The 17,907-nt window shown below is 35.9% G+C and overlaps 1 protein-coding gene across 1 annotated transcript in view; it reads left to right on the top strand.

Moving 5' to 3' along the window:
* The window catches only part of LOC111384114, a 57,699-nt gene extending 39,877 nt beyond the window's left edge, over positions 1-17,822 (top strand). The window contains exons 25-28 of the mRNA XM_023008353.1: positions 314-604; positions 2,429-3,073; positions 3,165-3,356; positions 17,697-17,822. Coding sequence (XP_022864121.1) covers positions 314-604; positions 2,429-3,073; positions 3,165-3,356; positions 17,697-17,801 — 1,233 coding nt within the window. The 3' untranslated portion in view covers positions 17,802-17,822. The remainder of the gene's footprint in view (positions 1-313; positions 605-2,428; positions 3,074-3,164; positions 3,357-17,696) is intronic.
* The last annotated feature ends 85 nt before the right edge of the window (positions 17,823-17,907 follow it).

The following is a 17,907-nucleotide window of genomic DNA, read 5'->3' as shown; positions in this document are numbered from 1 at the left end:
TTTTACTACAAACTGCAAAGAGCTTATAGCATCAAGATCTCTCCTCATTTTCTTTCATCTGTTGGTGTATGGGTTGTTTGATGATGCCCTTTTTCTATATATAGTGTTTCAATTCGATTACCCAATTCTTTTTGTAAGAGCTGCTAGGTTAGAGATATCTCCTACTTCTTTAGAGGGTGGATGCTGGATGGAGCCTATCTTTTATAGAATCTTTTAGTTTCATTTTTTTTTTCTGTTAATAAATTTCATTACCCACTTAGATGTGCGATATCTATTTTCATCTGCTGATAACTTGAATTTTTTAAAATTTCAGATTGAAGAACTGAAAGCTGCTTTATCTAACAAAGAGTATGAAATGATAACAGAATGTGCACAAGCTAATATTTCAGAGACTCCAAATATTGTTCCTCCTTTGAAAGATGAGCCCTCATCGCCATCAGTTGATGTGTCAGGACAAGTCATTTCTCAAGTTTTAGATTCTACAAAATCAGGAACTCAATACAGGGAAACATGGATTGCCACTAAGATTTCTGTTGATATAGATTTGGTTGAACTCTCTCTTCACTATGGTGTAACTAGGGATGCCTCTCTTGCCACCGTGCAGGTAGTTCAACATATCATTTTCTTAAGGTGTTTTTCAATGTTATAATTGGTTATAAAACTAGAGGGGGAGAATAGGGCTGAGTCTTAAAAAGAGGAGTGTGGTCAACATTTAGCAAAACCACATTTGTTTAAAACAGTGCCTGGGTGCCCTAGATATTCTATTTGTTATCTTCATCGTTCTTGAGGCACAAAAAACCATACGGCACAATAGAGTGTGCCTTTTCAAACTTTTGGGATATCTCAGTCGTCTTCTCTATGAACCATGGGTGTCCCAGTTTGTTACTTTGTCTGGTAAAATTGGGTCATTTTGCTGAACTGCACAATCTTATTGTGGCACCAATTCTGTGCTATTTGCTTAAATTAATCGTGGACAATGGCTATCTGCTGAAACTTAGTTTTTCTTAATTTCACTCAACTTTCTGAAAATTTGTCATATTAATGGTAAAAATCAAAATTCTCACATTTGCACTATAGCCTTAGGAGTCCTAATGTTTTGCCTTTTAATTATGAGCAAGAACAGGTATGCTATCAAATATGATATTCTTGACTTTGATTTTGCATTGTTGGGCTAGATTGCCAAATTGTTCTGTATAGTACCCGTTAAAGGCTCATGATCCCACTTAGCTCCCGTTTGGTCCCCATTTTTTCCAAATTTTAATATTTGGAAGTGTTTTTTTGAAAAATGTGTGGTTGAAAAAGAATGAAAAATTTTCAATTTAAGTGTAATATTATTTTATGGAAGATTGTGTGGTTGAAAATAAAAGAGGAAAAAAAATGAAAGCGAATGTGGGCCAAACGGGGGCTTAATTTCTAACTGGTAAAACTGTGGTCCATTTTCACACGGTAGGTGGTTTTTACTTTGTTTCTGTCAAAGTTGTAACTGGCACTAGTTGCAGATTTATATGGTTATACCTCATGTATACTTTGTGATGCTCCGACTCGCCATTTCGGCCGACGCACCTGTGTCGACCCAACACGACACGGGTGTGGGTACGGGATATGGGGCGGACATGGCAAAAATCAGCCGGACATGGCAACCTAGAAGGCTGAAAACGATTGTGCCATCAAAAAAATTGAGTCGCGTGCTCGCCTACACTGGAGAATGGAATCGAGAAGGACCCTTGTGGTGATAGGTGTGGGACTTGAATACAAATCCTGCTTCCTTCTCGGATTTTACATTCCATTCGTCTTCTCTTTGCTTGATGGGAAGAAGCCGGCTATGAAATGAGATGAGGGGAGAGAGAAATAGAGTTTTAATAGAGGATTTGGGTCAGACTATAAAATGGGCTTAAGACGTGGAGTCCAGTAAAAAATAAATGGCTTTTCATACAATATTAGGGTTAAGTTTTCCTAGGAACTGTTTGGACTCAAGTGAGGCCCAATTTTATAAAAAGAAGCCCCAACCTTGGCCACTATTCAGAAAATACTGAATCTTAAAAAAAAAAAAAATATTAAAAGTATCTTTCATTTTATCTATAATAAAAATAAATAAATTAAAGGAGAATTGAAATTTGAAAAATGTACCCACGTACCCGTGTCTAAAATTTGGACTCTTTATAACTATGTCCCCATATCCTAAATTTTAAAAAATAAAATATTCGACACTTGGATACGTACCTGTACTGGATACCCGTACTCGAGTCCGAGCATCATAGTGTATACTTAATAAAACGGTTAATCCGTCCCTCTTATTATTGATTATTTCGTTGATTTTTGGTCCCTCTTATTATTGATTATTTTGTTGCATTTTTGATAAAAAAAATTCATCTCCCTTGCATTGCTACATTTTTTAATCATTACAGTCTAATGAGATTGTGTCATTCAGGTGAGTGGTGTATGGCTTCTGTACAAATCTAATACAATAGGGGAAGGTTTTCTATCGGCTACACTGAAGGATTTTACTGTAACTGATGATCGTGAAGGTACAGAGCAGGAACTCAGGTTGGCCATTGCGAAGCCTGATATGATTGAGTATACCCCTTCACAATCTGTGACTCACAAAATGGATTATAATGTAGTTGACATCAGTATATTGGAAAATGCAAGAAAGCTTGTCCCAACAATGCTTATACTTGATGCAAGATTTAGTGATGATTCAACATTTATTTCTTTGTGCATCCAAAGGCCGCAATTGCTAGTTGCTCTTGACTTTTTGCTTGCTATTGTTGAGTTTTTTGTGCCAACAATTCGTGTACTGTCGCACGAAGAGAATGCTAACTCTTTGCGTTCTGTGGAAGCTCTCATACTTGACCAACCGATTTTCTGTCAACCCTGTACTGAATTCTCACTCTCTCCACAAGGACCTATGGTTGCCGATGATGAAAAGTATGACCTTTTTATATATGACGGGCAAGGTGGAATTTTGTATCTAAAAGATAGATGGGGACTAATTCTTAGTTCTCCAAGTACAGAAGCTTTAGTTTACGTGGGAACCGGAAAGAAACTACAATTTAGAAATGTTACTATCAAGGTAAGTCGTTCATGGTTTTGGTTTGAATATTTAAATTTAAGTATTTGATTGCATTCCAACTTTGGTCTTCGTCTTCTTCTTGTTATTGCAGAATGGACTGTACTTAGATTCGTGCATTCTACTAGGATCAAATAGTAGCTATTCAGCCTCTGAGAAAGATAATGTCGTTTTGGAGGCAGAAATTGGAACCTCTTCACTTCATTCTTCAGGAGAGATTATTAATGATGCCGCAGCCCAAAATGTTGCTGCTAACAGACCTACAGAGTTGATTTTCGAATTACAGGTGTGGCATGACTTACCTTGCTTTTTATTAATAATCAATGTGGATATTAGTTCTTTAATTTGTTTCTTAACTTAGGATTTGTCCTTGATATGCGGCTAAGTTGAAAATTTTGAATTTTTATTCTAGATGTGTTTTAAGTTATAATTGTGGGCAAAAGGAATAGAAAATTGTAAGGCGCAAAGTTGGGACCTAAAGTATTATAACTACAAGTGATTCAGATTTCATTGAAGATTTGCCAAAAATACGCACTAATTTTGGGTTTAACAATAAGATATAGTTTCTTTTTCTCCTCCTCCTCCTCACTTCTTTCTCTATTTCAGTTATTATCAATAGTTAATCTCGTTCAATGAATGGTGTCATAGACTGTATTTTGTTTAAGAACCACATCAACATAAGCTTTGTCAGGTTTTAGGACCACCAGGGAAGGCTGATAGGGGTTCAGATTCCCCTTAAGGCAAAGAAATACAACAAATGAAGGACAGGAATAAGAGGGGAGGCATTACTTCCAATACAAAAAAAAGTGAGCGAGATAAGAGCTAATGTCCTCTAATAGTGGGTAGTCTATATCTGTCAATCTGCACAAGGGCCCTATAAGCTCGTGGTAGGTTAAAGTGGTCCAAATTCTTGATAGTAATGTTGGTTCTAGCGCTTGGATGCTAATGAATTGGCAACCTGGTTCCCCTCACAATAAGTGTGGGAAATAATATTATGGTCAAAAGAGAGATGTTGAGCCATCTAAGAATGATTTGAATTGCCCATGGTCCTCCACCCTAGTGATGGAGTGAAGGGCCACAAATGAGTTAGTCTTCACCTGAATGTCTGATAAGCCCGTTTGTCAAGCAACTGAAATCCTATCAAAGATTGCCCCAAGCTCAAGCCTCCAAGATAAGGTAGTTTCCATGAGATATTGAGAAGGCCCTAATGCAATGTTTGTCCTGGTCGCGAATAATGCCACCACTATTAGCAAAGTCATCCTTGACATGATTTTGTGAGATCAAATCATCGAATTACGCCAAAAATACCAAAATAGGGGATACAAAGGGAGGAAGCGTCAAAGAAACCCCCAAGGATGAGGCGATAGTTGAGTGACCCCGCCTATGGATAAGTCAGAATAAGCGACCAATATAAAGAAATGGGATCTTGCAATAGCCTCTCCAAGTTATCCACTAAGCTCCATACATATCTCGTTGTGCTTCGCATCATTCCTTGCAAGCCATAATAACAACAAATAAGCAAGGGGATGACTGTGCGAATGTGGCCCTTGGAAACATACTGACTTGAGTATCTTCATCTATGGAACTTGGATCTAACTCCCTTACTAGATCCCATAGGTACCTGAAATATAGCCCCAAAATGATGCCATTCCTGATCAGAAATGGTACTTCTGGTGAAAAAATGTGTAGTCTTGATCTTGGAGCAGTACTAAAATCGGAGGCCATATGACAATCTCTCCTCTAAATGGTTATATGTATCGGTATCAAATTCTGCCAGTCTCCAAGCAGAAGAAGGAAACTATAGTAGGTATAATGGGACTGCACATTATCCATTGCTCATTTTGAGGCGACAAAAGGGCAGACCTCTTGCCACGTTGACTTGGTAGCAAAAATTACCATTCAGTGTATCCTTGCAAAAAAATCCAATCAGGAGCATGATCCCATAGGTGTATAGCTCCAATTTGCTTGACCATGGATAGAGAGAACCTGTAACAATTGTGCAATGTCCCATCCTGAGCATCATAAAAATCCTAAACTCTTGCAAAAGAGTGCGACAATAGGTGAATAAAGTTGCCAAAGTGGCATCGCTGATTAAACAATCATGCTAGAATATCTATCCATCTCCTAGGTGCCCTGCAATGTGTGGCCCGACCTTAGGTCCAACCAGTTTCTACCTCCTCCAAATAGGTGAAGCTGAACAAGGAACGGATGCAAGAAGAGGATGAGCCCCCATACAATATTTGTTCAATAAGAACTAAGCCCATAAAAATTTCTGCGAACAGAAAAGCCACCATAGCTTTAGGGAAAAAATATCAACATTGTCATGCAATCTCCTAAAACCAAGTCCACCCTCATCAATAGGTAAGCAAAGATCTTTCTGTTGTCTCTAATGTAGTCTGTGTGCTTAAACCTTAGAATCCCTGAGAAATCATGCAAAAGTACTCTCCATTTTCTTCAGTACAGCCTTAGTAAGCTGCATGATCTGAATTAAAGTAGAATAGACCCGAGAATGAATATCAATAGGGTGATCTGGCCACCAAAAGATAATAAGTGAGAAGTCTAGCTAGATATCCTGTTATCGAAATTTTGAATAAGGTCATCATATAAGAAAACCCATTGAACCCTCTTATATAAAGGGATCCCCGATAAGCGAGAGGTAGTTGTTGGTGCCTGAAGCCCATCAAATGCTCTAACCTCGTGATCTAACTAATAGATGCCTTGCGAGGCAGAATAAGACCACTCTTTATCTCTATTCACTAATTGTCTATAAACGCTTTCATAATGCTCCAAGTAGTTAAGTATCCTTCTAATAGACTACTTGTGCTGTTGGCGAATATAATCATGTTATTAGCAAAAGAGAGATGTGGGACAAGAGAACTACCTCCATGTCGATAGAATGTAATAGGTGAGTCTAAAGTTGCTGCATGAGAAGCCGAGATTAGTTAACAACAATGTTGAAGGTAAATAGTGAGATAGGATCGCCCTGCCTTCGACCCCGTGAAGGGGAAGACACCATAGGAGCGACCATTCATGAATATTGAAAATCAGCATTTCGAAATATGTTGCCTGATTCTATCAATCTATAAACGATCAATATCCAAAGCCACCAAGGATAGAATTGAGAAAGCTCCAATCTATGCATTCATATGCTTTAGCCATATCAAGCTAGCATGTCTTCCTTCATCTCAGTTAGTACCTAGAGTATTGAGAAATTTTGAAGCCAAATTTTTTTCCCCAATGAGGCGCCTAGGGATAAAAACACTTCGTTAGGAGAAATAATAAGTGACAGTAGAGTACTCAATCGAGTATTTAACATCTTAGTGATAAGCTTGTTAAACACTGCACATAATTGGTTTGAAGTTCGTCCATCTGCAAGTGCTTTCCCTCTTCGGGATAAAACCAATGTGATAACCAAATTTTTGGAAACCATCGCGAACCTTAATCCTAGAAAGCTTGAGATGAGAAATTTTGCCAACAAGTGTGTGTTTGTATGGCTTGAAAATAATAACTTCCTCTTCAACAGAAACTGAATGGTAGGCTCATCTACATGCATAAAAGGTTTCTTAGCTATGAATTTATGGTCATTGGAGTTCTGTTTAGCTTAAGGATAGTAGCAAAAGATTTCTTTTGGCTATGCTCTTTGAAATCAGAAGCTTTTCTGTATTTCTTGTTAGTAATTGTACATTCTAATGATCCCTATTTATAGTTTAAGTAATGAAGTAAAGAAGGAAACAACATATTCCCTAAAAATCAACTAGGATTTATAGCAAGAAATCAAATAATATAATTTACACTACTATGGTAAGGAGAATCAAATTAGTCTCTTCCCTGATAAATCTCGGGATTTTAACAGTCTCCCGCAAGTTGGATCATAAATGTTAATCATATCCAACTTGCTTATGAAATCATCAAACTTTTGTCGAGGTAGTCTTTTAGTAAAAATATCTGCAGTTTGGTCTCGTGTGGGAACGTAGGACATGCATATCGTTCCCTCCTCAACCTATTCTTTTATGGAGTGTGTGTCTACGTCTACATGCTTAGTTTGGTTATGTTGAACTGGATTGAGGGAAATGTTTATTGCTAGAGTCTGGTTGGAGGCTTTACTGGGATCTGTAGTTCTTTCAAGAGCTTTCTTAACCACAATCCTTCACATGTTTCTTGTTCAATGGCTCTAAACTCAGCTTCAGCACTACTTCTGACAACTACATTATATTTCTTGCTTCTCCATATTACCAAGTTTTCCTATACAGAAGTACATCATCTTGTCATTGACCTCCTATCTTCTATTGTACCTGCCTGCCCAATTTGCATATGTGAAGACTTCAACTTCTTTCATTACACTTTTCTAGAAGAATAGTCATTTTCTTGAGGATCCATTGAGGTATCTGGGTATTTTGTAGACTGCTTTTAGGTGGCTTATCTTCGATCTTACAACTTCTGTTCCCAAGAAATATCATATTTGTCCTAGATCCTTCAATTCAAATTCAGTGGCTAGGTTCTTTATTCTTTCCGCCACTGTATTGTCTCTCGTTAGAATTATATCGACATGTACGATCAAAATTGTTTTAGAATTATCTTTAAACTGTTGAAGAAACATAGTGTGATCTGATTGTCCTTATCGATATCCTGAACCTTTCAACACCTTTGCAAATCTGTCGAAACATGCTCTTAGTGACTGTTTAAGTCCGTACAAGGACTTCTTCAGTTTACGTACACAGTGTTTTTCATTCATTCTGCAAAAGCCCGGTGATAATTGTTCACGAAATAATTCTTTCGATTTAAAACTACCGCAAGTGTACGGTTCGTAACAAGTAATAAAGTGGATTTTTAAAAGTCCGAATATCGTCCCTCAGAGATTGAGTAGTTCAATTCTATATAATCTAGCCTTAATCGAATCTAATTGAGTGAAAATATGATCTAAGTGCAAAAAGCCCTAATTTCAATTAAAAACCCTAATTTCAACTAAAAACCCTAATTTCAATTGAAAACCCTAATTTCTCAATTAGAAACCCTAATTTCGAAATTTCTCTAATTAAACGACTTAAACACTCAAGTAAATGAAATTAAGCAAGTTTAAAAGCTAATTTGTTAAAATGAATCAAACTAAAGTCACTAGGATCACGAATCCCCAATTGAAATTATAAAAATCCTAATTTCATAAAATTAATGATTCGATGAAAATTTGCCAATTCAATGTTCCTAATTTTATCCAATATACTCTCTCGATATATATTAGACCTATTCTTGCACACCACCAGCCTATATCTCTGTGAATGATGGAAACATACAAGAATGCATGTAGTTTTGTGAACAATTTAAGAATTACATAAAGCATAGGGATATATCTCTATCCCCTATCGGACCCTATGTTAATTTACACCTTATCGAATCTATTCCACTTCTCTCGAATGTAAGAAATAAGTCATCAATACTCACACAATCATTGGCCACTAATTGCGGAAGAAAATTAATACATGTAAATCAATCAAATTATCCAACGAATCTTTATATCAAGTTCATGAAATATAGAATTAAACTAACAAACAACAGCATAGGGGTATATCTCTATCCCCTATCGGACCCTATGTTAATTTACACCTTATCGAATCTATTCCACTTCTCTCGAATGTAAAAAATAAGTCATCAATACTCACACAATCATTGGCCACTAATTGCAGAAGAAAATTAATAAAACAAAACGAAATTAATGAATAGAAGGAAGAACACCCGTATGAAAGTTCTTGAAATCTGAAATCTTGAATAAAACCTTGAAAACCCCTTTGAATCCTTGTGAAATCGGCTTCAAGTTCGTGTTCCTTGCCTCCAAAAGTTGTATTCTTCTTCTCCTTGGACATTCTGCCTTATTTCTGATGAATTTTGGCTTTTATATCATGTCCCCACAGAGCCCCGAAAGAGTTTCAATTAAAAACGGGATTTCAGAATTTTTTATCAAACTTAAAGCCATGCGGCCGCATGGTGTTAAACCATGCGACCGCATGGTTCAATTTTTCAGCTCATTTGGATCCCTGCTATACCCTGTGCGGCCGCAAGGAATTATAACCATGCGGCCACATGGTTATAAAATTTTTCCTCCAGACAGCTTTCAGTATTTTGGTCATAACTTTCTCTCCCGATCTCCGATTGAAGTGATTCAAAGTGCATTGGGAAGAAAACTCAAAGATATACACTTTTGATAGAAATAGGCTTCCTCAAATTCTGATGTTTATTATGCCAAAAATGGATCTCAAGTAGAGACTCAAAATCACGAGCATAACTTTTTCACCTAAAATTTGATACTTGATAATACTTCGACCATATTTCACCTCTTGACTCCTTTCCTCATCCGATTGAAGTTTAAGACTCTTGAATCTTCATTCCATTTCCCGTCTCATATATGGATTATTTGCAACTTGGTCCTCAAACTATCGCTTTGTTCCGTTTTGGTCGGCTCTTTTCTTCTGATTTTCATCTTTTCCATAGAAACACCTACATAGCATGAATTTAACAAGATTAAGTCATAATTCAACTACTTTGTCCATGTTTAAGTCATGTTTGTGAGCTAAATAAGTGTGTAAAAACACACTTATCAGTAATGTTATGAAAACTTCCATTTTACTATTCAGGAATGCATTTATAATGTCCAATTGCTGAAGTGGTCAGTCCAAGTTGGTTGCTAATGATTGGACTTGAATTGTATTCAACTTTGCCACCGTTGCAAATGATCGTGTAGTCGATGTCGTGGGTCTATCTGTCCTTTTGCATCTAACCAAGCTTTATATTGTTCTATTGCCAAATTGAAGACCCATTTGCATCTAGCGGGTTTCTTCTCTTTTGATAGATCCATCATTTGCTAAGTTTCAATTTTTTCAACGCTCGCATTTCCTCTAATACCTTTTTCTCCATTTGGGAATTTCCAAGGCATCCTGAATGTTTCTTGAAATTTCTATACTGTCAATGTGAGATATAAAAGCACGAAATTATGTAGATAGAGCGTTATATGGCATAAATTTTGAAATATGGTGGAGAGTACATGATCGAGTTTGTTTTTTGAGAGCAATGTGTAAGTTTATATAAGAGATTTCAGATGCTTCACAAGAAACTAGAGCTATCATTGGTTCCGGCTCTTGGTGCTTCGGATGTGAAATTCTCTTAGTACCTTGATTTTGGCTTCCTGGAATAAACAATTAATCTTACCATTTTGTTTTTCTACATCTCCCTCTGGGTTCAAGTTTTCTCATGTCAATGGCATAATAGAACCACATGGTGGGATAGGTTTCGTGTTTGGTTTTAGGAGGAGAGATCAAAGTCCAAAATCTAATCTTCATTCAGAATCTCCCTCTAAAGAGAGGACTTTTCATAGTACGAGGTATTTTCAAAGAAAGTGATGTAAAGACTTACAAAGATCCTTTTCGTGGAGGGATTTGAGCACAAAAGATCCTTTGAGTAGGAAAATATCTAATCATAACACATTTAATTGCTCGAGGATCAAGTTTATTTCGACTATGAAAATGAACATGAACAAATTCGGTGCATCTAACCATTCTTAGTTATAGGTTAGAGCTAAGGCGAGAAGTCGGGAAATACTTCTAAAATATTTGGAGAGGTGATTCAAAGTTTAGAGTATGGCTGGGCATTCTTATGATTAGATATTTGGATGACAGGATAGCATCTCGCTAAAACTTTTTGGGCATGTTTATAGTAAACATCAAGGCATGAGCAACTTCTAGAAGATGTCTATTTTTGCGGTTGGTAATCCCATTTTGTTGGAGAGTGTTGACGCGTGAACTTTGATGAATTATTCCATGTGTTCAAAAGAAGTCCCTCATGATGCCACTGAAGTATTCTGTGCCATTATACATAGGATTTGAATTGTGCTTGAGTCACGGAATGAAAATTGATAAACATAGAACGGACATCTCATTTTGCTTTATAAAGGTAAACCCAACAAATTCGAGTGAGATCGTCAATAAATATAACAAATCATTTCAAGTGAGTACAGCTCAGGGTTTGTAAAGGATCCCATAAGGACAGATGCAGAATCACAAAATGTAATTTGAACTATCTGCAATTTTAACTTTAATATTACCAACATAGGTTGAATATGAAGAAAATAGGTGATAGGAGTCCGTCATATGATTAGATGCTCTGGAAGAGATGGATAGAGTGTTGACGCGTGAACTTTGATGAATTATTCCATGTGTTCAAAAGAAGTCCCTCATGATGCCACTGAAGTATTCTGTGCCATTATACATAGGATTTGAATTGTGCTTGAGTCACGGAATGAAAATTGATAAACATAGAACGGACATCTCATTTTGCTTTATAAAGGTAAACCCAACAAATTCGAGTGAGATCGTCAATAAATATAACAAATCATTTCAAGTGAGTACAGCTCAGGGTTTGTAAAGGATCCCATAAGGACAGATGCAGAATCACAAAATGTAATTTGAACTATCTGCAATTTTAACTTTAATATTACCAACATAGGTTGAATATGAAGAAAATAGGTGATAGGAGTCCGTCATATGATTAGATGCTCTGGAATCAACAAACTAGGGAGGTTCAGATTGGGTTGCGGATTTTAAGGCTCTCAAAAAATTACCTGCGGGCTAGTGAACTTGAAGGGTTTTAACTTGATGGTTGGAGGCTAGAGAATATTTTTTAGAGTTGCTCTATCTGTTCGGGATTAAATGCACTACTTAGTTCCTTAGATTTTTCTATTTGATAATCAATAGATGCTTGGTATCCATGATTTCAATTGCTTTGTCTTGGTCTCCTATTAACCGATTTTCTTTGTATATCCCAACATGTCTTCTTTGTGTCCTTGCTTAAGGCAATGTTCACACCATGACCGTCCTTTTTGCTATTTCGGGCCTGGTCCACTAGCAAATCCTCTTGATATAATGTGCCCAACATTTTTGAATTTTCAATTGGCCCAATTCCCTTTAGCACTTATTTCTCCAGGCCCAATCCCTTTAGTTAAAAGGGTTGACATCTCACCAAGCCCAATTCCTTTGGATGATTAGGCCGACACTTCACTCCTAGCTAGCCTAATTGAAATAGCTTCCTTCTACATCATCTTCCTCCGACTTTCGTCGCATTCCCATTCTGGGAGTGAAGTGTCGACCTTATCATCCAAAGGAATTAAAACCCGTTCATTCTCCAGCCTCTTCTTGCACTGCAGATTGTCATCGGGCATTCCCCTTTTTTCTTCGACACATAAATCCAGTTCTTGCCGGAGGGATGTCATCTCCAAGTAGTATTTTGTGACTTGCCTTTCTCCTTGTTTTTGTCCGCCATAGCCAGGTAGTTCCAATTTCAAAGATCTGCAAACAATCCTTTGCGCCATAATACATTTCTTTCACGGCATCCCATGTCCTTCGCCATCGGTAAGAAGAGATAAGTTTTTCCTACGGTGGGTTTCATGGAATTCATAAGCTAGGCCGTAAACATTGAATCCTCTAAATTCTATTTTTTTAGAAGAAAAGCACCCGTTAGTTTCTTTGTCTCGTCAATAAGTTAACCAATATTCCCTTTTCCGTCAATTACTAACTTTATTGATTGAGCCTGTTCCCGGAAGCTTCTTCTGTTTAACTTCTCTACTGTGAGATGGAAGGAAGGGTTGTTGAGGCCGTTCGAATTAATTACGTAGGTGGCCTTTGTTTCACTGTTCGGTGTTTCAGAGGTCATCGACCCTTTATTGTTGACGAGAATTTCCGTCATTCACAATGGCAATCAGCATCAATGGATAAATACATTGATATTAATGAAACTTAGGTCAAGTTACATTATAAATCCCAGTTATAAACACTGATCTCATTATCAAGTAAGGATAGAATAATGAGAATGTGATGAATTCCATTACAAAATGATGGAGCTAATGAGAAGGTACAAAATAATAGATAAACCCTTCCCTTAAATAAATTCTTGAAGAAAAATAGGGTTGAAATCTTGAATCTTCCTTTGAATCTTCTCCTTTTCCCCCTTTCTTCTTTTTCTTCCCAAGGTTAGGGTTTGTTTAAGATGAACTATGATGAATGTAAGGGTTGAATCTTCATTTAAAAGGGCTTCGTGTTAATTAATTGCAAAATGGTCCTTCAATTAAAAACCGGCCAAACAAGCCTCGCCGCAGCGCTACTTCCCAATTCTTCCATTTTTGCAGCTCCAGTCCTCCTGGTAATTTTGGGTCCAGTCCCTCGACTTTCATCTTGTACATTTTAGTCCTCAAATTTTGACTTTACTTTCAATCACATCCTCCAAAAATTATAACCAGAGGTCCCTAAACTTTCGGTACTTGCATACTTTGGTCCCCAAAATCATGTTTTTGTGCACTTTTGGTCATCTTTTTCTTCCTGTAGCCCTTTTCTCCTCCAATTTGGGATTTTGGCCTATAAACACCATAATTCCACAATTATGACTAGGAATCCACTTAATTCATCAATAATTAGCTCATTAAAGTGCCTAATAAATGTGTAATTAACACACTTATCGTTAATGATCCCTATTTATAGTACAAGTAATGAAATAAAAAAGGAAAGAACAAATTCCCTAAAAATCAGTTAGGATTTACAGCAAGAAATCAAACGATATAATTTACACTACTAGCTATGGTAGGGAGAATCAAATATACTCAATGATACTCAACAAAACTTGATGTCTCTTAATTTGAGAGGTTCTCTCATTATATAGAACAAAATTACAACTAAATATGGTAGTTATCAATTACTATTTTCATTTATGATAACCTATTAAATATAGTAACTTTCCTTTCATTCCCTCTTAAATTGATACCTGTAAAAGCATCAATTTGCAACAATGTATGGACAGTGGGGACAATGCTCTGCCCACAAAGAAGAGACTCAAATCACAGCAACCTTCTATGAAAATTAGTAACGATGAGAGACTCAAGAGAAACAAATAATGCAGAAATAAGCAAGAACCACTCTAAAACTACTTCAAGAACACTCTAGAGATCTCGCACCTCAAGAAGAATTTTCAAAAAAATTTTACGAAGCGTGCTGACCACACACAATGAGCTCTATTAGTTAGGAGAACGTCGAACACATAATTTGTGTTCCAACAAAAACCCTAACAGCCACTGCACCGACCAAAAATTTAGTAATATATCGTTGGCCAAAATGCTGCAATTGGAAGAAATTTTATTGAAAACCTATTCTCACTTTTAGTAAATAATATTTGTTTCAAGAACCCAAAAAAAAAGTAATATATCCGTTGTTTATTGGTTAAACTATTTAGGAGACAAAACATATTGATAATGAAAATCAGAACTACAAAGGAAGATCCCCAAAGGACCAAGCCCATTGACAAATTTTACATTATATAGACAAAATTTATCATTCCTTGTGATCACTTCGGACTAGATTTGAAAAACCTAGAATTTGACTAAGAAAAACCGTAGAATCAGATGAAGCTTTGATACCATGTCAAATATACTCGATGATACTCAATAAGTCTTGTTGCCTCTCAATGTGAGTTGCTCTCTCATTATATAGAATCAAAATCACAACTAAATATAGTAGCTATTAATTGAAATATTCATTAATGGTAGCTTTCCTTGTATTCGAGTTTTTCTTCTGTTCCACTAACAATGATTTCTTCCCCTGATTGTTACCTTATGAAAAAAAGATGGGGCCAGAGGTGGTTAGTTGAAGCTCCGGACGTAACGCCCTAATTTTCTATAAATTCCGAAACGTTACGAAAAACTTATTTTTCTTTATTTTAAGTGCGGAACTATAAAAATAAAATTCTTTATTAAACAAATAACTACAACATTTATAAATCTAAATTTAAAACATGAAAATTGTATCTAAACATAACATAAACTCCAAACTAATTCAGATAATACATTTGGAACAAAATTAAACTAATTGGTAAATTTAAAGACGGCAAACTTATTTCTTTTTCTTTTCATTTGATCCACTTGGCAGCCCGCATCAACATTCCACACCGTTCCAATTGACCCGAATTAACCTGTAAAAATTGTAAGAGTGAGTATTCAAAAACATTTATTAAGATATGTGCATTTTCCATACACAATTACATAACAATAATCTACATTTCATACCACTCTGCTCTTATGGAGTATACCGTTGACCAAGCAACACACCCATTTTAGGTCTTCTTCTATCCCGCAGGATTCCATCTCTCTTTTTAAAGAACCTGAAAGTCCACTAACAATCCATGCATATTTAATTGCATATAAGAGCATAAGGAAACAAAAACACCTTACACATAAAGTGTCTTACATTGTTATTGAAATTTACATGAAAAATTATTTGAATGCACGTTCCAAAATTTCTTCCTCTACTCTGGTGAAAGATTATTGGCCGATAGTGATAGTTGATGTATGTAAAATTTTTGATTTCACACACTCTTTCCTCTCTCTCTCTCTACTGTATGTGTTATAAAATTTTGTGTGAGTAAAACATTTCATCATGCTTATATATATAGGTGTAGACTAGAGTAATAGATAGACCAAAATTTTATTTAATAAAGGCAAATTCGTGCAACAAAATCTAGTCAAATTGTAGTACCTCATTATTTTATTCAATTTAAAAGGATACCATCACTATCCAACCATATGTGGCAGCTATCCTTTCAAAATCAAAACCAATAAAATAATAGCCAAAAACCAACTGATACCACACCTGTCTGCAGCCATTCCATTCTAAGATTTAAATTGGTTGAAAAGTTAGTTTTTTGATGATTTCTTCAAACTGCAATATTTTGGTGCTGGTTTATCCAAATCGACTTTTTCTCGAGTCGAAAAATTCTAATTAATTACGAGTTTCAAAATAAACGCAATATCGATATGCTTCATCCATGTTTATCAAAATCTAATTCTTTGAATGTGATTAACCTTTTTCAAATTTAAGATAATCATGCTTTTATAAATGCAAACAAATAATCAAAAGTGCATACATAGGAAATCTTTATTCTAGGCTAATGACGTCTAATTATTATAATTTAAGCTAATTAATAATAACCGAAATTTTATATACCATTAAATTATTTAAATCCTTAAATTAGTCCTACTGAAATATTTATATGCTATTCAACGTTACTATTATATAGTAGGATAGACAAGATTTCTAATACCAAGGCAAATATTAAATATTAAAATTTTGACAACTCTTATTTGCCATCATAACCTACCCTTGTACCGTGCCAAGAAAATAGCCCCTATATTGTATATATTGTGTCATTCTATTCTAAAAGGAAGACTATTTTATCTCTCCATCAAATCATGACCAATTAAGAAATACATCTTTCTCCAACAAATAGCTCACGTGGGATTGGAAGATTTTGAAAATGAATAATAACAGAATTAATTATAAATTTAGGCAAATCTTTCAACCTCAATAACATGGATAACTTAGTCAAAATAATTATTTCTCGACTTCATTGTGCATTATTTAATACAAGCTACATAATGAGCCCAACATTGATATACTTATACTTACTCTATCAAAATTTAATTATCTAACCCAAATAAAAATATAATTTAAAGCATATTTCAATTTAGTCCTCGAATTTTCAAAATATATAAAACTATAACCTATAAGACATATTTTTATTCTAAGATTTTTGGGGTGTTACACCGGAAGTGGCAATTGGGACATGTGGGGTAGTCGGCTTGGGCGCGTGGAGTGCACATGCAGGCGCAGCATCATGGGCGCATGCACCACATGAGTGTTTGGACAATTGGAAGGCTTGTTAGTAATCAGAGTGTCCTTTTGACGAAGAATACTAGGTGCGTGAGATGAAACAATAGGTCAATTGGAAGCCAGATGCTCCTGGTCAATGCTGGAGACAGTCGCCCCCTTCGACAGTGTTCACCGACTGCTGCAGGTCGCTGGAGCTGGCAGCAGTGCTAGGGGCTGCACCTAGGGCCTTTGTGGAAGTGGATGAAATGTGGTCTTTCGGACCACTAGAAGATGATGTGAGGCTGGTCGAAGGTTTATGGCCATCGCCAATGGATGGGCAGCACCGGTAGAGACAGAATTGAGGATAGGCTATGGTTGAAGGGGAGAGAGTGTGACATTCAGTTGCGGTTCTGGAGAGAGAAACAATCTTGCAACCGTAGTAGACTTATATTTCAGCAGTCTAATTAAATTCTAATTTCAAATTTAATATTTTAATGGATTCTTCACAACCAAGTACCTAGGAATTGATACATAATAATAAGTCCATCATTTTTTGCTAAGAGTTGGTCATAGAACAATACCTTTCTAGTGTAATAACTTACATTTTCTGAAGGTTACTTCTCAAATGAATTGAAGATTTAAAATAAACACCCTCTAGTTATTGATTATTGATAATAAGGGTGGCGTGTACACACAGCTCTCTGAAAACTATACACCTGTTTTGACATCTAAATAATATCTGTCCATCATATTTTGAGTTATTGTACCATCTATTTACGCTAATCTCCTTACACCTGCTAAACCATCTGGTAAATCGTTGCCCATTTTATATCTAACAATTTTGTTTCAAAAATATCAGGAGGATACTGGTATTAAAATTAATTATTCGAAATTGTAATTTACATGGATGCAACAAATTTTTTTGTTGTTCTCAGTTCTTAATTGGTTGTATTTTACAGGCTATTGGTCCAGAGCTTACCTTCTACAATACATCAAAAACTGCAGCATCTCGTATCCTATCGAACAAACTTTTGCATGCACAGTTGGATGCATGCTGCAGGTAAGCTTCCCTTTCCCACTAGTTTATTGTTTCGAAATTTGAACTTTAAATAACATTATGAGCATTTATTCTTCCTTCCTGCATAGAATTTTTTTTTTTTTTTTTTTTTT

Source organism: Olea europaea, unplaced genomic scaffold, assembly GCF_002742605.1.
Source record: "Olea europaea var. sylvestris unplaced genomic scaffold, O_europaea_v1 scaffold2845, whole genome shotgun sequence".
Lineage (NCBI taxonomy): Eukaryota > Viridiplantae > Streptophyta > Magnoliopsida > Lamiales > Oleaceae > Olea > Olea europaea.
This window is presented reverse-complemented; position numbering and strand designations above follow the sequence as displayed.